The 21944-nt window shown below is 62.8% G+C and overlaps 1 protein-coding gene across 6 annotated transcripts in view; it reads right to left on the bottom strand.

Annotated features, from left to right (window-relative positions):
• Positions 1–364: 364 nt before the first annotated feature.
• PAK4 (p21 (RAC1) activated kinase 4) overlaps positions 365–21944 on the bottom strand; it is a 45089-nt gene continuing 23509 nt past the window's right edge. The window contains exons 1-12 of one of the 6 annotated variants that reach the window (XM_058529284.1): positions 21515–21661; positions 17562–17874; positions 12727–12800; positions 11271–11524; positions 8717–8806; positions 7992–8450; positions 7333–7773; positions 5842–5975; positions 5344–5470; positions 4084–4209; positions 1911–2045; positions 365–1388 (exon numbers count right to left, since the gene is read on the bottom strand). In XM_058529284.1, coding sequence (XP_058385267.1) covers positions 1233–1388; positions 1911–2045; positions 4084–4209; positions 5344–5470; positions 5842–5975; positions 7333–7773; positions 7992–8450; positions 8717–8806; positions 11271–11474 — 1872 coding nt within the window. In that variant the 5' untranslated portion in view covers positions 11475–11524; positions 12727–12800; positions 17562–17874; positions 21515–21661 and the 3' untranslated portion in view covers positions 365–1232. Of the gene's footprint in view, positions 1389–1910; positions 2046–4083; positions 4210–5343; positions 5471–5841; positions 5976–7332; positions 7774–7991; positions 8451–8716; positions 8807–11270; positions 11525–12726; positions 12801–13613; positions 13692–17561; positions 17875–21514; positions 21662–21944 lie in introns of those variants that run through there. The other 5 variants (XM_058529282.1, XM_058529287.1, XM_058529285.1 and 2 more) reach the window with 5 other exon arrangements.

Genomic DNA, 21944 nt, shown 5'->3' with positions numbered 1-21944 from the left:
CCATCTGCCCGCCGACCAATTTACAAACATCAACTCACCACGGATCACTTCCCACCCGCTGAAAACGCTGAAGACAAACATCCTTTAAAACAGTTTCCAGCAAATCGCAGGTTTGGTAAACTGGTCACCGCGGCACAGGGACCCCGGTAACTGGCTCCTTCCCAGCCTTCGGGGCGCCACTCCTGCCCCCACGGCGGGGACATCACCAGCTGCTTTGACCGGGAACTCGCCACGCACCCACAGATGCGGCCCCTGCCCTAAGCTGGGCTGAATCCTGGGGCAGCCAGGCCTCCCTCTCAATCCCAGACCCTTTCCCCCAAATGCCCACCCCAAGCCGCCTGGACAGGGAGGGCCTCTACACACACCACAGGAAACAAGAAAACGTTTTAATTGTAAAACTAACTTGAGGGAGGGGAGGGTGGGGCTGCACCAAGGAGGCAGGAACCTGATTCTTCAAGCAGTGGTTCTGTCCCGGTGCCACCCCGCAGGACAGGGACCATCTGTCCCCAGGTGGGGGCGAGGGCTAGTGTTATAAAATGACAATATAAATAGACTTCTAGAAAAGAGGAGGCTGTCCAGGTGCAGTAGTCATTTTCTGCAGAGGCTGGGGGTGGGTGGGAAGCCCTAACTCCTGTCTCCCCATCCAGCTACAGAAAGGGGGTACAGGGCAGGGAAAAGGCCACTCTACAGACATTCATGATCGACCCCCGCAATGGCTCAGGGGGGAGGGGCTGTATGTTAGGCAGGGTCTCAGAGACACCCACCTGCAGGCTGAAGGACAGAGGAGCTGGACCTTCCACACGCGGGCACGCATACACACACACACACACACACACACACACACACACAGGCGTACGCATGCACACGCGCGCACACACACGCACACCTCTTCCATAGTGTTCTCTCCACCCCCAGCGGCCCCCACTGCAGACTTCCAGTGATGGGAGGGCCGCCTGTCCTTCCTAGAGACAGGAAAACACGGAGGGCCTGTCCTGGAGGGTGGGGGGGTCCCGGGAGCCTCACTTGCTCCCACGAGTCCCTGTGTTTCTTGAAAAGTCACAAAATCCAAACCAGAGTTCAGTAGTGGGGCCCGCACACCCCCACCCCCAGCCAGGAGGGCGGTGCCGCATGGAGTGTCTCCTGGGCTGGGAGGAGCGGGGGCGCCCCCTGCTGGCCTCCGGCAGGGCGGGGGTGACCCCAGGGGCTCTTTGGTTCAGGCCGGGCGCTGGGCCTCATCTGGTGCGGTTCTGGCGCATGAGGGGCACGATGCTGGCGGGCGGGCCCGCTTTGGCCAGGAACGGATGCTTCAGCAGCTCGGCCGCCGTGGCCCGTTGCGCCGGGTCGCGCACCAGCAGGCGGTCCAGGAAGCCCTTCAGAGATGGTGACACCTGTGGGGGCGGGGAAGAGGGTCAGAGGAGAGGGTCCCGGCTCTGGTCTGAGCGCCAGCTCCACTGCTCACGTGCCGTGGGGCCTCGGTTTCTTCCTGTCAGACGGACTGACGTCATCTAATGCCCAGGGACGTCCCAGCTGTCCAGAGCTTGGCCCCAGCATCGCAACGAATCCAAGGGCCCCAAGGGCTCGTTTCTCCCCATTTTCGAGGTTTAGCAAGGAGCCAGTGGCAGCTGGGCCCTGCAGGCACCCCCTTCTCACCAGGCGATCCCCGCCACCAGGAAGGCTCCCCTCCTGGACCCGGCTCTCTGTTCAGCCAGGCCAGCCTAAGCACAACCTTTGTGGAATGGTGAGGGCACGGGGGACTCGAGTTTACCCAGACACTCGAGGCCGGGGGCGGGGGTGCGCCATCCCAGGTGCCATCAACACTCCAGTCACTGCTTGGGTGCGAGGCTGCCTGGCGCCCAGCCGCCCCACCCGCCTGTGCGTCGTCTCCCTCACACCTGCCGCGACGGGCCCACCTTGTGCAGGTTCTTCAGTCGGGGTGGCAGGTTGTCCCGAATCATCTTCATGGCTTTGAGGGGTGGCTCGTTGAAGTAGGGGGGCTCCCCGTCCACCATCTCAATCACCATCACCCCCAGAGACCAGATGTCCACCTGCGGTGGGGGCAGGGATGGGCCAGTGCTGGGGGAAGCCCATGGAGGGACGACCCCCAGTTGCCTCCTCGCTCCCGGAGTCCCTGGGCCCAGAACACCCTTTCTGATGCCCAGCCTGCTGGACCCCACGCACCCCTCACCCAGGGAGCCCTCAGAGGATCTGCCCACCCAACTTCCAGCCCCCTTCTCTTGCTGACCAGCCCCGGGTTCCTCTGGTGGAGCCCCTCCCTCACTGTGCGTCCACAGAGCGTCTGGTGGGTCTGTGACCAGGTTCCCCAGTCAGCAGGGTTGGGACACAGTCATTGGCTCAGGGGTGGGCACGTGACCCAAGCTGAGCCGATCAGAGTCAACCCTGAGACTTTAACCAAAATATCCAGGAAAACGGTGGCACTCAAAGGCAGGGAGACGTGTCCCAGAGCTGCCAGGGTCATCTCTGCTCCCAGAGCAGAGAGCCTGGCTGAGTGAAGACTACATGGAGAAAATCAGAGCTGGGGAGGGACAGAGCACCTGGACAGCTGGGCTGGAAGCCTGTCACCCCCTACCTTCACAGCTCCAGGGACTCTCACGCTAAATCTGTTTGAGCTGGTTTTGCCATTCACAGGCATCCTGATTGAGATGTCCCCTCAGAATCACAGCAGCCTCCCCTCCTAGTATAACCACGCTCCAGCCTGAGGTCCCCCACAACATAGTTCTGTAGGGGTGCCAGCCTACGTGCCCTGTAACAACCATGTGTCCTTCTGGGCAGGATGCCCAGCTGCTGGGGTTTGTAATGATCAGGGCCCGGCCAACTCAGATCTTCACTTATCTCACTCAAAGAACACCACGTCTTAAAGGAACACAGAGCCCCTGTAACATGAACTACTGTTCCTGGCAACGCTGGTCATACCAAGGACAGGCCCTCTTGGTGAGCACATAATCTCTGTCCTCCTGCCTATATAATAGCAACCTCCTCCCCACCCACGGTAGCGGTAACTCTGTCCAGCCAGCCGCCAACGGACACTCGAGCAGGTGCACAACTCCATTCAGCCAGCCACCACTGGACATTCCCTGTAAGACCTAGTAAACCCTTACGTCTCATACACTGTCTCCGGGTCCTTTCTTTAGTCTCTCCATAACCTATCCCACACTGGGTGTGCGGCCAGACAGCTTCCCAGGGTGCTTTTCTCATGGCCAGGCACTGGGTCAAGTCTTGTTGACTGACTGTGGAGGAATCCTCAGGGCCAGGCAGGTCACAGCAGTGAGCGAATCAGGTCAGTGTGGGCAATAGGGATGGGTGAGGACTATGGCCAAGACGAAGGTGCCCCTGCCCTTTCTAAAGCACGGTGGCCCCTCGGTGCCTGCTGACTGTTGCCATGTAGAAATTTGGCCTCCACGTGGCCCGATCTCTTGGTTTTCCAACAGAGAATGTAAATTTAGACTTTTATGTGAGAGGTCTCTTTTTATTTATTTATTGGTTTATTTTTTTTGAGGGAGCTTGGCCCTGAGCTGACATCTGCTGCCAATCTTCAGCCTTTTTTGTTTTTTGCTGAGGAAGATTTGCTCTGAACTAACATCCGTGCCCATCCTCCTCTATTTTGTATGTGGGATGCTGCCACAGCATGGCTTGATGAGTAGTGCAGGGGTCCACGCCCGGGATTCGAGCCTGTGAACCCTGGGCTGCCAAAGTGGAGTGCGTGAACTTAACCACTATGCCACTGGGCCAGGCCAGACAGCTCTCTTTTTAAAATGCTTCCAAGAGCATCCTCAGACCACGCTAGCCAGGAGCCTGCCAGTTTGTAGCCCCTGCACCAGGCCGTCGGGCAGGGCCATGGCCAGTTCTGCTCAGCATTCTGTTCCCATTGCCAAGCCCTGGGCCCGGCTCTGAACTAGCACCCACCAGTAATGCACGTGTGATGCGTGTCCACCTCTTCTCCCACAAACCGCCCCTGGCGACCCATTCCCAGACCGAGCCCACCTCATCCCCAGCACTCCGGCTGTTCTGACTGTCACAGTGTAAACTGGTGGTGACAGTGGGACAACCGGGCCGCCTCTGGCTCACCTCTGGCCCGTAGGGAAGGCGGGAGATGAGCTCCGGGGCCATCCAGTAGGGCGTGCCAACCAGTGACTTCCTCCGTGGCACCTCCTTGCTCACCTGGGCGCAGAACCCGAAGTCTGACAGCTTCACCTGGAGCAGGGCGGGGGCAGCGGGGTCAGAGGGGCCGGCAGAGGCAGGGTGAGCAGAGGTGTCCACCTCTTTAATTCCCTGGCCGCGGATGCAGTGGCTCTCCACTGTGCAGCCCAGAGGTCAGAGCCAGAGCACTGAGAAGCTTGCCACCTCCCGGCAGGGCCCTCAGGTGTGTCACCTCCTCAACATCACTCCATCTGCCTTCCTTCTGCACCGGGGCTCTGGGGCGAAGTGGCCTGAGTCCCACAGGTACCAAAGGCTGGGTGGGGGCTGAGACTGGGGTGGGCTCCCAAGCCCATGCCCTGGGCCCCTGCTTCCCTGGAGGCAGCACGTCCTCAGCTGACAGGTGTGAGGGGGACGCAGCACTGCCCAAGGGGTAGAGGGGACGCGGCCCGCCTCTGCAAAAATCACGTCCCCAGAACCAAGGATTTACACCTCTTTTGGAACCATGGGCCCCTTTCAGACTCTTGAGGTAATTACAGATCTTCCCACCCCAGGAAAGCATCCCCACACGGTGTGCACACAAGGCTCACAGATGTCCCCAAACACATCTGTGGATATCTTTAGGTGTTCATGGACCCCAACTGAGATTCCCAGGGAAACAGAGCCCCCGCCTCGCCTCCGTTGACTGGCTTAACTTTCCTGGGGGAGGACAGGAGAACCACGAACAGGAATTTGGTGACAGTCAAGGGACCCCTCCCACTGAACAGCATGTCCACTCTTGGAACGTAAATGCAGGTTCTGGGCACCATGAGGCTCATCCATGGATCTCAGATTCAGAACTTCAGTCCCGAAGATGCGAGATGGGACGGGGCCCACAGCCCACCCCTGAGTGCTCAGCTAGAAACAGGTTCTCAGCGGAGGGAGAAGCATGTGGCCGAGAGCTGTGGCCGGCTGCCCAGGCGCGTCCTCCCCCTCCAGGCCCAGGGCTGGACTATAGCTCACAGCGCCCCGTGCTGAGGGCAGAGCCCCGCCAGCCTGAGCCCCTGACGACTGCACGAACAGAGCCCCCCGCTGACCCAGACCCTGACTCCGGACTGCTGCACGAGCAACAATCAACTCCCTGCTCCTCAGGCCACTGGCCTGGGCTCAGAGCCTAACAGCAGAAGGGAGCCCGGGCCACCCCCTCCTCACCCTGCCGTCGTGGGTCAGCAGGATGGAGTCGCTCTTGATGTCCCGGTGGATGACACCCTGCGCGTGGAGCACGGACAAGGCCTGCAGCACGGCCAGGCACACGGCGGCTATCTGCTCCTCGTTCATCCTGCGCGGGCGGGGGTAAGCACCAGGGGCAGACAGGGCCCCGCCCTGGGGGTCTAGGGGGACACGCCACTGCCCTGGGGACCCGAGGGGGACAAGGCCCTGCTCTGGGGGATTGAGGAGAATACAACACTGCCCTGGGGGTCTGAGGGGGACACACCACTGCCCTGGGGACCTGAGGGGGACAAGGCCCTGCCCTGGGGGATCTGCAGGGGACACAGCCCCACCCTGGAAGATCGAGGGGGACCCGGCCCTGCTGGCTCTGAGACATGGCCCCACCCCCAGGGGTCTGGAGGGGACTAGTCCTGTCATGGGAAAGGGGACCCAGGTGCACCCTGGGGAGACAGCAGGCTGGCTCCAGCTGCCCAGCAGTACCTAGTGTGGGTGACGATGTCGGTGAGGGCGCCTCCCTCCAGGAACTCCATCACCACCCAGAGCTCATCCCCGACCAGGTAGCTGTTGTACATCTCCACCACGTTCTCGTGCTGGTAGTCCCTCATGATCACCACCTGGGTGTGGGGGCGGGCCGCGTCAGCGTGGCGAAGGGAGGACCGCCAGCCCCTGCCTTCAGCCCTCGCCACCAACTGCCCTCCTGCCTCCCTCTCCGGCCTGGGCTCGGGCCCCGCCACGCCGCAGGCCCGGTTCCACCTGTCACTCTTGCTCATCGGGGTCACCCTGGACCCCTGCCCACTGCCAGAGCCGACAGACCTCAGAGGCAGCCTGAGGCCAGATGCCGGCATGTGGGGGTGCTCCCCACCCTGCACACACAGTTTCTGACCCGGATCTCTGACCAGTCCTGGGCTGGTCCCTGCGTGGCCCTGACAGACAGGCTGGCGTTGGGAGAGGACATGGGAAGAGAGCGGCTAAGCACAGGGTGGAGATCAGAGGATGAGCAGGCATCAGCCGAGGTCAGAATCAAAGGGGGTGGATTTCAGGGGCAGCGTGGCCGAGCCTGGATGACACGGGCACACGGGGTTCAGGGGCCACGAGAACCGGACGCTCGCGGTGCAGCTGGAGCCCCGTAATACTGAGGGACAGCGGACGGCTGATGGGGCACAGCCCGAGTGCTGAGACTGGGAGCTGAGAGACCTCCAGGCCTGACGTCCTCCTGGGACTCTGGCATCAGAGCCCGGGGGCTGCTCCCAACACGGATTCCTCTGGGCAAGGAGCCAGGAGTCTGCCTTTGTCACAAGCTCCCCAGCAGAGGCCACCAACAGCCAAAGCCCAGGGCGGGCCACGACCAAGGGCCTAGGTGGGGGCCGCATCTCCAATGCCTGGCAAAGGGGCCAGGCCTTTAACCTGAGGGCACCAGGGGGCGCCACAAGGGTCAGAGGCAGGTCTGCAGTGTGGAGGAATGCCCGGGGGGGGGGGGGGGGCTGCCCAAGAGAGGAGGCCACGCAGGGCCCAGTGGGGGAGGATGGGGCTGCGTGGGGATGATGCTGACAGGCTGCGGGTGGGGGACAGGGAGGGCCCAGGGTCTGGCTGGAGACAGGGTGGATGGGCCTCTCTGACACAGGGAACCAGAGGAGATGCTTTAGGGACAGTTTGGGACTCAATGGGTATGTCAGGGGCCTAGAAGGCATGCAGAGGGCAAGGTTCTGTGGCCTGAGGGAGCGCGGACTGGGGGCTCGGGGAGAGGCCAGGGCTGGGTGAGACAGAGACGGTGGGTGCTGTCAGCACAGAGGGGACAGCCTGGGGAGGGGCGAGGAGCCAGGGAAAGACGGGCCCAGAAGCCAGCCCTGGGAACCGTGGCCTGAAAGGACCTCCTCCCATCGCCACTCCACCAGGCCTGGTGCAGAGCGGGCCTCCTGGAGGCGGAGCAACGGGAGAAAGCTGAAGTGGAAACAGGAGGGACGGCAGGCCCACCTCGTTGAAGAGCAGCTCGCGCCTCTGCTGCTTGCGCAGGTCCATCTTCTTGACGGCCACCAGCCGGCCCGAGCTGCGCACGGTGGCAATGCACACGATGCCCGTGGAGCCCTCGCCGATCTTGATGAAGTTGTCCAGGTAGGAGCGAGGGTCCCCAGGGTCCACCACCAGCTGCAGGGCGGCCCGGAACTGCTCGTGCGACACTCGCTGGGGCTCCCGCTGAGGCGAGCGGGGGCCGGGGGGCCCGGGGGCGGGGGGGACGGCAGGGGCGGCGACGGTGCGGGCTGCAGGGGCCAGCTGGGGCTCAGAAGCGTGGGGGCCCAGCACTCCAGGGCTGGGGGGGCCGCGGGCTCGGGTGGGAGGCCGGGAGGAGGAGGAGGACTGGGGGACAGCCAGGCTCCCTGCTGACGGCCCATTGGGGGCCAGGTTGTGAGGGTCCCCCTGAAACACAAAAGAGAGGCGGCTGTCAGCGGAGGGGCCGGGGGGCCGGCTCTGCCCTCTGAGAAGGACAGGGGCCCTGGCTGAGGGACAGACACATGGCGGTCAGGATGGAGACAGACAGCGGGCTGGGCACGGGGTGGAGCTGGTAGGTGGGGCACCCTGGGGAAGTTTTGGGCCAGGGGACGATAGGGGGGTCCTGGGGCAGGGGGATGGGTTACCTGGGTGCCCCGGGACGGGTGGTCCGTGTCAGCCCTCGGGTACGTGTTAAAGGGCCGGCCAGCTGCCACTTTCGCCCCACTGGCCAGACTGGCAGGCTGGGGGGTGCCGACGTCAGGCCCGGAGAGGGGGCGCTTGTCCCGGGAAGACTCCTGCGGGGCCCCTGAGCCCTCCCTGGAAGACTTGGGCCTCTTCTCCGGCCCCGCCCGCCGCCTGTCACCACTGCTGCCACCCCCTTCGCTGCGACCGGCGACCCGGCCATGGCCGCCCGCCTTCTCCGGGCCCCCTCTGGCCGTGGCAGCCTGCTGCGCGGGCATCCCGTTCTCCTGGCGGGCACGGGCGGGTGGCGGCGGGCTGTCTCTCCGCAGGGAGTTGGAGCGTGTCACCGACATGTTCTCAAACTCGTCGAGCAGCAGGGTGAGGGCCCCATCCTTGGCGCCTTTGCTGCCCCGCACGATGGTCTGGGGTCCGGGGCAATGGCGGGGCGAGGGCCGGGCAAGGAGGAGGGGGAGACAGGACGTGGATCCGACACACACGGACAGGACAACACAGCACACATAGAGACAAGACAGAGACGGAATGAAGAAATGCCATGGGGTGATGATGGGGGCGGGTGGGGGCGGCACCAGGGAGCCCCTGCAGTCCCTCCCCCAGCACCCCGACGTCAGTCACAGGTCAGGCTGTCGTACCCCGGGCTGGATGCCCCAAGAAGCTCCCTGTCTCTCACCTGCTCTCCGGGCTGGGGGAGGTCCCTGCCCCATGGGGTGGAGGGGAAGGAGGGCAGAGGCCATGCCACCCCATAATCAGCCCCGGAGAACTGCAAATTACAGGATGCTGGGGCCAGGGCATAGCTTGGCACGTCTCTCCCCCGCAGCCTGCCAGGGTTGTTAACCCCCAAACCATGCTCTGTTCCCCTGGAGGCCGAGGTTGGGGTCCAGGGAGAGGGCAGGAGGATCCCAGGCGCAGGGACGGCAAATGCGAATGCCCATGTAAAGTGTCCTGAATCCACTCAGTCTTCACCCACCATGGCCACCACCCTGACCCAGCTCATGGCCATCTCTTCCCTCGAGTATTGAGTCATGGCCTCCAGGGTCCCCCTTGCCCCCTACTCAGCTCCAGCACACAGGCCTGTCCTCACTGCTCCTCAAACACACCAGGCCTGCTCCCACCTCAGGGCCTTTGCACTGGCTGTTCACTCTGCCTGGAACATCTTCCCCTAAGTGTGCCCATGGCTCCTCCCTCCCCTCCTTCAGGTCTTTGCTGGAAACTCAGCTTCTCAGAGGAGGCTATCGCTGACTACCAAGGTCTAAAATGCCGCCCCGACATCCCTATCCCCTCTCCCTGCTTTCCTTTTCTCTAGAGCTCTTAAACCAGCTGACACAAAGCACGCATACAGCTGTCCATCGCCTGCTCCCCAGTGCAGTGTTCGTGAGGGCGGCCACTGTTTCTGCTCTGTTACGTCTCAGCACCTAGAATAGCGTCTGGTATGCAGAAGGTGCTTAATAAACATGTGCTGAACCAGTGAATGAGTGATGAGGCTGACTGGGAGGCGGCCGCGGGCAGCAGAGAATGCGCCCCCAGCCCTCTGCTATCATCGCTGGCATGCAGCGCCCGGGCCCATGCTGCCAGACATCCTGAAGCCAGAACTGCCTCTAACGTGCAGAAAACACTGATCCCGTGAAACCTGCCTGCAGTGCCCCTGGGGGGCCCGCCCCTGCCTCTGCTGCTCCTAGGCCTTAGCTGCCAGCCTGGAAGCCTGGCCTTGCCCAGGGGCCCAGGGAAGCAAGGGAGACCGCTGGTCAGACTCCGTGCGGGAATAAGAGGTCGAGAAGTCCCTGGGGTCGGGGGAGGGCCTGGGAGGACTGGGGAGATTCAGCAAACACGAGTGCCCACAGGGGTCCCAGGACAGCGCCAGCCTGTGGGGCACCTTTGTGTGAATCTAGACGAGGTGGCCCCTCCTCCTGGTGGACACGGCCCCAGTGAGGGCTCATGGCTGGCAGGCCAAGCAAGGGCTGGATTTAGGAGGCGCCCTGGTGAGGGTACAGCCAGCACGCAAGCAGCCCCGGGGCCAGGCAGGGCATGGAACTGAGGCGGGCCGGGTGGGGCCTGTGGGCCCGGGAGAGCCAGGGCCCCGTCTGCAGAGGCAGCGGCCACTCGCCTCCAGCCGATTTGTCAGGAGAGGCCAGAAACACAGACTTGGATGGGAAGTCTCGCTTTTTTAAGCAGTGGCAAAGAATTCAAATATTCAAAAGCACCCTGCATGGTGCATGAACGCCTCAGTGGGCCGCCAGACTGAGACCCTGGTGGGAGAGCGGCCACACTTGTGTCTGCGCCCACCTTGCTGGCCACCCCGGGCCTTCCCCCGCCAGGCCTGGGCTGGGCCGGGAGAGGATGAGTCAGCCGCAGGCCTGCCCCCGGGCGCTGAGCCTGCAGCCTGGCACACCCATCTCCACCCCTCGGAACAACCCTGGCCAAGTTCCCCTGGCCTGCAGCCCTTCCGGGTTCCCACTGCCCTTGGGATAAAGTCCAAAGCTCCAGGACTGGCTTCCCAAGCCGGGCGTGGCCTCCCACCGGCCTGGGCGCCTGGACCACGGAGACGGGAGAGGGGTGGAGAGGAGGGGCCTTGGGAACTGACCTCGGCTCAAATCCCTACTCTGCCCTTATGCTCAAGATGGCAGGAAAAAAATAACCCCAAACCCCAAAACCCCCAACGCTTCCCACGGGCCGTTTCCTCCACTAAAAGCTCTGCCCCCGCCACTGGCCTCCATGACTCTTCCTCCTCAGCCCTCAGCCCTGGCGTCCCCAGCTCCAAGAAGCTGGCCTGGACCCGGGGCCTGGGTCAGGGGCCTCCTCTGGGCTCCCCTAGCCCAGCCTGACCACCGGGGGCAGTCAGCATCTGGGAAAGGGCTGTCCCTCCCCCCGCACGGGGAGCTCCGTGAGGCCCAAGAACAAGTCTGGGGCACGGGGCAGGGGCAGAGCTCGGGGTGTGAGGCTCCAGGAGAGGGGCTAGAGTTGGAGGCTGTGTGGGAGCTGTCGGGGGGCTCACGGGACTTGTGGGGTTCTCAGGACCAGGGCTCAGTGTCAGGCAGGGTGAGGGGTCCGTGGGAGAAGAGGTGGGGGAAAGGGGAGCGTCAGGGGCAGGATTAGGGTGGAAGGTGGGAGTGTCTCTGTCTGGAGGTCAGCGAGGAGGTGCTGGCACAGGCTCAAGTGTGGGGTTAGGCGCTCGGGTCCCTGGTGGGGGTCGGCGTGGGTCAGGAGAGGCGGTGGGGGCACTGACATACCTTGGGGGCCCCGGGCTGGATGGAGGTGATGCAGGCGGGGTCAATGAGGGGCTTGGGCCGGCGGGCCGACTCCTCGATCAGGCTCTGCCACTGGCGGGGCAGCCCCGTGAACTTCTGCTCGTGCTGGTCGAAGCCCGTGTGCACGCGGTGCTCGAAGTTGGACGGCGCCGAGATCTCAACCCGCTTCTTCTTCTTCCCGAACATGGCGCCGAGGCTGTCAGCGCCCTGGGGGCGCAGACTTGGGCTCCTACGGCCTGTGGAGGGGGCCGCTCACCAGGATCTGCCCATGTCTCCCCACTCCTCTGGCCCTGCCCTGGTGCTGTCTATCCTTGTCTCCCCGCCCCCACCCCTCCACAGTCTGTCCCCCATGTGCAGCCCAAGGGACCCCGTGAACACCCGAGTCAGGTCCCTCCCCCGCTCAGAGCCTTCCCGTGGCTCCATCTCACTCAGGGAAAAGCCGAGTCCTCCCCGTGGCCCACCCTACACGACCTGTCCCCATCATCTCTCTGCTTCATCTCCCCCTCGCTCACGTTGGCTTTCAAACCCCAGGGTCTTTGCACCAGCTGTTCCCTCTGTGTGGAACACCCTTCCCCAGTATCCACCCATGTGAGTGGAGGGATTCCCCTCCTTTAGGTCTCAGAGTCGTTGGTGAATCCTTTCCTGATCACACAAGTAAAAGGGCCCCCATGCCCCACTGTCCTTCCATCACATCACTTCATGGTACGTTTACTTCTGAAAATTCTGCTGTTGGTTCTTGTGTTCACTAGCTCAGCGTCTGCACCCCATCACTAGAAGTCAGTGTCCCGGGTCTCAGCTGCCCAGTTCCCCTGTGTCCCACCCCCTGCCCAGCACACAGCCTGGTGCCCCATGTGCACTCGGTGACCAAAGTCCTGGCCACAACCAGCCCTGCCTTTGCAGCCCGGACTCTGGGCTAGGAACGCCACATCCCCTCGGTTACTCGTTCAACAAACAGTTCCTGAGCCCCTGTCCTATGCACGACCCCAAGCAGCCTCATTCGACACTCCCACTTTATAGATGCGGAGACTGAGGGTCAGAGGAGGGACGGTCCTCAGCAAGACCATGCAGTGCGGAAGGATCCACTTCAGAACAGACACTAACAGACAAAGCAGGCCCCGTCTTTGGGGTCTGTGCTCCAGTCGGGACTCAGGACAGCACCAGGACAGTGCACACTCAACAGAAGCTGGTCTAGAAGCCACAGGGGCCGGAGTGGGGACGCACTGACGGTGGTGTCCCACAGGGAGACCAGAGAAGGGATGGGAGGGCAGCCAGACGGCCAGAGTGCAAACTTCTCTGCCACTTATGACATGCGACCTTGGGCAAGTGACTTAACCTCTCTGTGCCTTGATCAACCACGTGTGCCACGCCAATGATCAGGATCACCCCGAGCAGAGTCTGAGCTCGAGGGCCCCAGGTCCTGTCCCCCTGTCCCACAGACCTGGTTTGATGCTGGCTGTGCTAGAAGTGCCTTTGGGCAGGCGAGGTCTCCTCTTGGGGCTTCGGGTTACTCATCTGCAAAATGGGAAGAAAAGGCCATTCGCCAGTTCATTCGTTGGTTCATTCATTTGTTCATTCATTCATTCATTAATAACTCATAGGGGCACAGCGGTGACCCAGACAGCCTCTGTCAGCCTAGAGTGGCTGAGGCTGGGGTCAGGGAGCGCAGACAGCCTGGAGGGACAGCAGGGTAGGGTTTAGGGGAGGCTCCCCAGAAGAGGGGCCCTGTGAGCTGAGACCCACGGGACGAGGGGAGACGCACTGGTGGGGACTTTTGTGTGGCTCATGGCTGGCTCCCCAGCGCCTGGCCCAGGGTCGGCTCAGGCTCAGTAAGTGTGTGACCCAGTGAGGATGCTCACAGCGTGTCCAAGACGTGGCCCCTCCAGCCCCTGGCTCCCCTCCCGGCTCCTTTCCTGTGGGAGCAGCTCTGTGAGGTGAGGACAGGCCACCGCCCCTGGCCCAGAGGGAGGACCATCGTGGGCAGCCATCCAGGAGAACCGGTTTAGCAGTGGGAGCCCAGTGGGAGGTGGGTGGGGACCCAGCAGCCAACCTGTTTCAACTGGTCCAGGCCTCCTGGCCAGCAGGTGGCCAGAGCCAGGTCTGGCCAGGCTCCCCCAGCGGCCCAGTTTCCCTGCTTGCTCTGGCCCCCCGCCCCCCGCCTGGATGTGGGGTGGGACAGCCCTGGCCAGGACCAGGCCCCTTTGCCTCTGCCTCAGCCCCTTCTCTGACCCCAACCAAGCCAGGAGCCGCCATCCCAGCCCCCTGAACACGGTCCATCCCTCCCTCCCGGACTTCCCTCCCTGCCCACCCACCGTGGCCCTGACCCACCCTGTTCTCTCTCCAGAGGCTTCTCTGGCCTCAGCTCCGTCTTTCCAGTTCCAGCTCCTAGCCTTGTCCCTGCACCCGACCCTCCCCCACCTTCCCTGCTCTGCCGCCCCAGGTCTTCACCCTGTCCTATCACCTCCACTGTCTCCCAGACGTGCCCCCGTGCGGCCCCAGGCCCAGCCTCTCTCACTCTTTGCCCTGCCCATCCTCCACCCCCAGCCTCCAGCCTGGGGGCACCAAGTCAGCTCAGGCCTCTGCAGGACAGGATCAGCCACGTGACCCTCACTAAAGCCAGCAGAGGGCGGGGCAGACCCCAGGTGGGAGGCGCTCAGGGTCAAGATGGGGTGGGCCGCAGGCAGCCTGGAAGATGGGCCAGCCGACTCAGCACCCTGACCCATAGACGCCCAAGGCGCCTGTGCTCACTGCAGCCAGCCCCAGCCCCAGCCCCAGCCCCGGCACCGGCCCCGGGGGACCCTGCAGAGGAAGGGGGTGGAGGGGCACACCTCCGGATCTTTGCCGGGGCCACCCCTTCCCTCTAGGCACCACACGGAGCGCAGGACAAACAGAGGAACTGCCCGTGTTTATAATGACCAGGCGGGGGCCCACCCTGGGCAGCTCCCAGCACTGCTGGCTCCCCCTCCGGGCCTGCCCTTCCCACCAAACCCCCAGCCCTGACCCCAGGGGGCTCAGAAGGGGAGGGACGGGAGTGGCTACGTAAAGGTAGGGGCCTGCGCCAGAGCAGGGGGTCCTGGGAACTCGGGACTCAGACGGCCCAGGGCCCCAAACCCTGGCTCTGCAGCTCCGCGCTGTGCCACCTCGCTGCCTGTACCCGTGAGGTGGGACGAGCCACCCCACCCCAGGAGCTCACTGCGGCCCTGGGCCACAGCTCAGCCGCTCTGTGCCTAGTTTCCTCCTCTGTTCACAGAGGGCGATGACAGGACCAGCTCCTGGACTTCTTACGAGGAGCCACAGAGAACAGGGCACTGCCGGCCTGGCCCCAGGGCAGCCGCACACGGCCAGCAGGTGCTCAGTCAGTCAGTCAGCATCACAGGAGCAGCCCACACTCACCGAGCACCCACCGTGTGCCGGCCTCTCTTCCAAGCGCGCTACCCAGAGCCCCTCGCTTGATCGGCGCACCTGACCCCGGAGGAAGGGCCACTACGAGCCTCGTGTTACAGACAAGGAAAACGAGGCACAGAGAGGCAGCCCGCTTGCCCAGGTCACACAGCTTGGTAGCAGAGTGGACGTGAGACCCCAGGCCCATCTAACCCAGAGCCCCGCCCCGCCAGCTCCCTTAAGGAACAGCAGCTGCGTCTTCAGAGATTCCCGTGTGCTGGGCCCGCTCAGGGCCCTCGGTGTCGAATCCCAGTCCGTCCTCACGACCAGGCTGGGAGACAGGTACTCTCATCACCCCAACTCACAGGTGGGGAGACTGAGGCTCAGAGAGGGGAACCCCTTGTCCAGGGCCCCCAGGATTTGAACCTGGGCAGTCGGGGACCAAAGTCTGGGCTCTTACCGGCCTGCCCCGTCCTGGTGGGCTGCGGCACTGATATTGCTTTTGTCATTATTATTATCACCACCATCATCTCCAAGGCTGGCCCCGGCCTCGGTTCCTCTCTCCCTCCCCAGCCTCTCTGTCTGCACCAAGACCCTGTTCTTCCTCTCCTGGTGCTGAGGGTCCCGACCTCCGGCCTGACCTGCTCTGCCCCCAGGGGTAGCGGGAGGCAGCACGAAGTGGCTCCTCGCCCACCTTTTCCACAGGCCTCTGGCACGACACTCTGCAGCGGAGAAGATGTCCAAACACCAGTCCCTGCCACCACAGGCGGCTTCCGGAAGCTCTGCCCCAGGACTTACCCCCCCTACCACCAGGAGGGGACCCCGCGCCTGCGCAGATGCCAACGCCAAGCTCAGTGACACCCACGACCTCAGCAGAACAGCTCTTCTCATCCCCATCGTGCAGGTGTGGAAACTGAGGCACACAAAGGTGAAATCTCTCGCTAAGGTCGCCAGGCAGAGCTGGGCCTGGAAGACGGTCCAATCGGCTACAGAGTCGACATCCTTAATCCCTTTGCTGGCCCCCAGACTCCTCGCCGTGGCCCATGGGCCGTGTGCGGTCTGCCCATCACCTCTCTGCCCTCCTCCCCTCCCACACGCCCCTCGCTCACTCCGCCCCAGTCACACGGGCCTCCTCGCTGTTCTTCAAACCCCAGACACGTCCCGCCTCAGGGCCTCTGCACTGGCTGTCCACTCCACCTGCTGGAACCGTCTTCTCGCTGATCTGCACGTGGCTCCCTCCCCCCTCTTTTCCTCCACCCTCGCCTGTGCTCGAACGACCCTGTTCCTGCCCTGTCACCCTCGATGCCCCTCTCCTGGCTGTATTTTTCCTCAATGCACTTACACATACACCGTGTGTGTGTAATTCTTGAGTGTCGTCCTCTCCCATGAGAACGCCAGCTCCACAGGGGCAGGGCCGGGCCTCCCTCTTGCTCCCCTGTACCCCAGTGCCTACCACACTGCCCGGCCCCAAGCAGGCACTCAAGGAACACTGGGTGAGCGAACCGATTCATCTGCACCCGCTACACGACCCCCGCTCAGACGCCAAGACGGCCGGGCAGGACTTGTGAAACTGGCAGAGGAACACTGGGAACCCAGAGGCAGGGGGTGAACCAGCAACCCCAGAGAGATGGAATAGGGGAGCGCGTGCAGCCCATGGCCACCGGCCAGCGCACAGACAACTCTGAAGCCCAGCGTTTGATCCAAATACCCGTGCACATTTTGCATCCTACTCTAAAATGTTGATTTCAATTAAAAAGAAAGCCTTTGAATTATTCAGCACATGGGACAGGCAGTTTCCAATCTGTCCTAGCAGAAGCCTCACATTATCCAGTCACCTCTTGCACTGACTTGTTCTACCCTCTGACCCCTCATGAGAAGAAAATTGCCCCCCCCAACTCCCCCCACCAAGGAAATCAGCCCAGGGCGAGAGAAAGACCCATCCGTGTGACAAAGCCGTGTGTGCGTGTCTGTGTGTGTGTAAAAGTCCGGCCCCCTGCTGCCCCCGCCCCCCAGAATAGAGCTGCTCCCTGCAGTGGACAGAGGAGGGAGCTGACCCAGCCAGACGCGGGGCCCAGGGGCAGAGTGGAGGACGTGGCAGGGGCACAGCTATCCCTTCACACCCACCAGAAGGAAACCCGCAATCAGGAAGGGGAGGTGAAGGAGTGCTCGCCACCCCCAGCCTGCCCACCACGCTTCCACCACCGGCTCCCACTCACGCTCCTGCCAGGATCTTTACCTACCAGCTCCCGGAAGCCCTTCCCTGCCTCAGTTTACCCCCTACCTCCCTGGGCTGTGCTCTGACAACGGAGGGGGAGTCCGGCCTACCACCTGGCCCACAGCAGGCTCCTCACCGCCCCCCTTACCGCCCCCCCCCAACACAGCTGTGCTCAGCTTTTGCTGCTCACCTGCACAGCCCCCACTCGTCCCACCCAAATCTCTCTTCAGGCCTCCCACCCTGAGCCTGCTTCCTCCAAGGAACCCTCAGGCACCTGTCCCCAGACCCCGCCTCAAGCTCTGGAACTGACATGTCCCCGAGCCCCCTCCTTGGCAAACATCTACTCTGCCCACAAACGACCCCATTACACCCACCCACCCACCCAATTATTGATGGCCACGGAGGGCTGATCCCTGCCAGGCCCAGGGCCAGAACAGCCAGAAACACCCCAGCCTTCGCAGAGCTCACATTCTAGGGGCAAGGAGACAGCCAATAAACGAGATCAGAAAAACAGAGGAAGTAAGATGATGAGGCTGAGGAGAGAAATAAGGCAGGGATCAGGAGTGTTGAGGGTAGGGGGGGTTGGAATTTTCAATGAATGGGTCAGGGAGGGCCTCACTGAGAAGGTGACACTTGAGCAGGGACCTGAGTGGGGAGGGGAGAGGGAGCCACGCGGGTACCTGGAGGAAGAGCGCCCAGGCAGTGGGAACAGCCGGTGCAAATGTCCTGAGGCGGGAACATGCTGGATGTGGTCACAGAGCAGAGAGGAGGCCGACTGGTGAAGAGGAGGCAGATCGTGTGGGCCCTTGTGGGCCACGGGAAGGATGCGGGCTTCCACCTGAGTGAGACGGAGCCACGGGAAGGTTCTGAGCAGGAAGGGATGGGGCCCAACTCAGGTGTTCACAGGTTCCCTCCGGCCGCCTGTGGGCACAGACTCAGGGGCAGGATGAGACGGTCCAGCAGGAGACGAGGGTGGACGGGACCACGTGGGGCCTGTGGAGGCGGAAGAAACGGGCAGGTCCTGGGCATGCTGTAAGGTCGAGAGGGCAGGACTCGCGAGGGCCCGCACCACCTCTCGTACCGGCTGGAGCGGGGGCGGGGGCCTGGTCTGGTCTTGCCCATCACCGAGCCCCCAGCGAGCGCCTGGCACATTCTGGACTCGGTCCACCCTCTCCCGGCCCGCAGCCTCGCCTAACGTGTCAGATAGTTCTGAGCACGTCTATGGTTGTCTCCCGCTAAGTCGGCCGCTCAGATCGGGAACCACGGCTCAGCTGGTCACGGCTGGGTCCCAGCGCCTAGAAGTCGCCCCTTCGCGGTGGCCAAGTGGATGGAGGGGACGTGCACACGTTTCCAGCGCTGACTCTGGCTTGCAGACCAGGCCACACTGAACCCTCTGAACAGTTCCTGGGTGAGTGGGTGGGTGGAGAGTCCTCTTCCTTCCTGTTTCCCAAACCAGGAAACTGAGGCCCAGAGGGAAGTCACTGCCCAGGGCCGTCCAGGGCCATCACAAATGCGTCCACTCTGACCCACAGAGAAGGCCTTTTGATGCCCCATCAGCCTCCTGCTTTCCAGCAGCCCCGGCCCCAGCCAGGGCCTCCACTCCAGATAACGGACCCAGAGGTTTACGGGACAAGAGCAAGGGCAGAGACAATTCCACTGCCGCTGTGACCTAACAAGGCCCTGCCACCTCGGGACTCATCACCTCCCCGCACTTCACTCCAACCAACGCTGGCCTCCTCCTTTTAGTCTTGGACACGTCAGTCTTGTTCCAGCCTCAGGACCTTTGCACCTACTGTTCCCGCTACCCAGAGCCACATGGCTCACCCTTTTTTGATATTCGGATCTTAGTGCAAATAAAACCTCCTCAGAGAGGCCTTCCCTGACCCCCTGAGAAAATCTGCGCCCCTGCTTTATAGCTCTCCACACATACACCTGCTTACCGTCAGGCCCCCTCCTTCCCTTCCCCAGTGGAGTATCGGCTCCCGGAGAGCAGGGGCCTTGTCTGTCTTGTTCGTGCTGTGTCCCTGCATCTAAAGCAGGGCCAGGCACACAGTGGGAACAGTGATGCCACCTGAGGAGGCGAGGTGGTGGGGCCAGAGGACAGACAGAGTCCCCGAGGCCCGTCCCACACTGCCTGGAAGTCTGACCCCGACACCCGAGAAGGAACTAGGGCCCAAGTCTTTGGAGACGCAACCTGGCGACTGAGTGAATAACCCGGTGTGTGTTCCAATTACAAGAGGGGCCCCACTGTGAGCCCACCCCAGCCCTGCCCACCACGGGGAGGGCCACCCAGCCACGCGGCCCGGGCTGGAAATTTGAGGCAGTGGCAGCCTATTTTAGTTACAGGCAAGAGACAAATTATACAGCAGGGGATGCTGCCGGAAATCCATGAGTCCCTACCATTTATGGGTGAAATCTTATAAAAACACACAGGGCCGGGGCTCACCCTGGCCTTGGGCAGCAGGGCGTGGGGTCGTTCCGGCCAGACACAGCGCCATCCTCCCCCGGCCAGGCCTTGGCACAGACTCTGCCAGGACGAGGACTCAGCAGGCAGCTGGTGGCTAAGAGCAGACTGCCCAGGCTCAGGCTCCAGCTCCACCACTTTCGAGCTGTGTGCCTCTGAGCAAGTGACTCAACCTCTCTGGGCCTCAGCGGCCTCATGTGCAAACTGGGGGTAATAGTAGTCCCTGTCTCCTGCGAATGTCCGGATGATCGAATGAGATGACATGTTGCAAAGCATTTAGAACAGTGCCTGGTGCCCAGCGGGTCCTTATTACAGGTTATTGCTGTTATTATTATGGCCGTTGTTGTTGCTGCTGCTGAATGAATGAATAAAGGAGGCAACAAATAAATGAAATAGGATGTCCGGCCCAGTCTTCTCCTGGCCAGAGGAAAATTGTCTGTTGAGTCTTCCTTTCTCCGGGGCTGGGACGGGGGAGCACAATGGGCTGCCACAGTCTGAGGAGAAGTCTGCCCCTCCTGCTGGACTGGGAGCCCTGGAGAGGACAGGGCCTGGGGCCATCTCAGCCACGCTGCGTCCTCAGCCCGGGGAGGGGCACAGCACAGAGTGTGTGGCTGAATGAAGAGATGCTGCTTCCTTTACCAGCTGGGCCAGGCCACTGCTCAGAGCCCCCAGGGAGGCCAGGCGGCTCCCCAGGCTTGGGTGCCCCCTCCCCACCTGGCCGGCACAGCAGGGCCCCGACACAAAGGGCACTGTTGGTGTCGCTCCCCCCCAGAGGCGCCCAGGGTGGGCATGGAGGCCACGCAAACCTGAGAGTGTGGGTGAGCCCAGAGGGACTGGGAAATCGGAGTAGACTTCATTCATTCCTTCCCGCGGCAGGGCGGGAGGGGGTACCAGGCAGAAAATAGGATCTGAACCCCTCCCAAGTCCCCTGGAACCCAAGCCCTCCAGGCCATGCAACTGCCCACTAGACAGACAGACAGACAGACAGACACACACACACACACACACACACAACTACATGCAGACACTGGGAGACACACTACACAGCAACCAAGCCCACAACACACACTGCCCTCTCATCCACGGATCTGAAACCTAGCAAGGAGCACAGCGACATGCAGTAACACATACACAAGAGCCCCAGACACACAAGCACGAGACAACACTCCACAGTGCACAGGCTGTCTGCAGGGACCACGACGTAGACAGCGCGTGGACACCCAGCCACATAACCAGAGACGCACAGGAACACACACAGCGGTCCCTCAGAAAACCCCCTGAGTAGCAAGAGACGGCGGCAGCCCCCCAACCCCACAGAACCTGGGCACCCTGGCAGCAGCTGACAGAGGAAGGGGCATCCCGCCCTGAGCCTCGTTCCCGCCTCTGGAGCACAGGCCCCGCAGAGCGTGCGGAGGAGCTGGGAGGCATCAGCGGGAGAATGTGGGAGAAGCAGCTGAGAGAGGGGCCTAGCTCAGAGGAAGCTCGCAGAATGCAGGGCCAGGACCATCGGACAGCCCACGGCTGTGTCCCTGAGGAAGCCACAGACCCAGGACCCCCTCCACAAACACTGTAAAGACCCCCACACCCCTAGAGATGCAGGAGCTCCAGAGAGAGACCCACAGACACACACCGATGACACACACTATACAGACCTCAGCTACCCCCTGGAAACAGAGGCACATGTGTGCACACACACGATCCCACAGACGCCCCATGACTGCCGGACTGACTGAGAAAGGTGTACCCCAGGACCCCAGACACGCCCAGGAGTACACCCCGAGACACAGAGGTAGACCACAAGATCTGCACAACCCCAGATCCACAAACAGTAGGTAATGAGACCCCTGACAGACCCAGGCACACCCACAGCCACCTCCAGGGTCACTAGAGTGACCAGTGAGGCAGACCCTTGAGAACCGCCCCCACGCCCACCAGAACCAGGAACGTGCTCCACTGGGATGCTCAGGGACCCGTGCAGAGACACGTGTAAGGCCCAGCAGACAGACACCTGTCACCATGACACACGGAAACACAGTGCCCCGCCCCGGCCCCAAGCAAGGTGTGGCCCCTGGAGCACACTGCTTACACTGGCTCCAGTGGCTCTGGTGGCCAGGAGGCAGGACTGCCCTCCCCTCCCCTCCCCTCCGCCTGAGGCCCGGGCCAGCTCACCTCGGCCATCCTCTTCCCTCGGTCCCGGACCACCCTCAGGGGGGCGGGCCAGGGGACAAGAGGCTGCCAGCCGGCAGAGCAGGGAGCGGGGACCAAGGCACTCCCTGGGCCCTTGATGCGGGCGCCCACCGAGGAGAGCCGGCCGGGCTGTGCGCCCCAGCCTCCCTGGCAGCGGGCGGTGACGCGGCCCTGCCCTGGCAAGAGTCGAGCTCAGCTGTGGCTCCAGCCCTCCGGGGCAGAGGGCGGAGGGCTGGAGGGAGGCGGGGCCACACAGCCCACACCGCCCCGCAGAGGGAGGGGCAGGGACACAGGAGCAGGGGACCCCAACCACAGCCCTTGCTTCAGCAGGGTCAGACCCCACACGCACACGCACACGCACACGCACACTCCCACCTCACTCCCCGTGCCAGGCTAGGGGCCTGGGGCCAGG

Source organism: Diceros bicornis, chromosome 34 (genome assembly GCF_020826845.1).
Source record: "Diceros bicornis minor isolate mBicDic1 chromosome 34, mDicBic1.mat.cur, whole genome shotgun sequence".
Taxonomy (NCBI): Eukaryota; Metazoa; Chordata; class Mammalia; order Perissodactyla; family Rhinocerotidae; genus Diceros; species Diceros bicornis.
The sequence above is the reverse complement of the archived record's forward strand: the minus strand, read 5'-3'. Positions and strand labels throughout refer to the sequence as shown.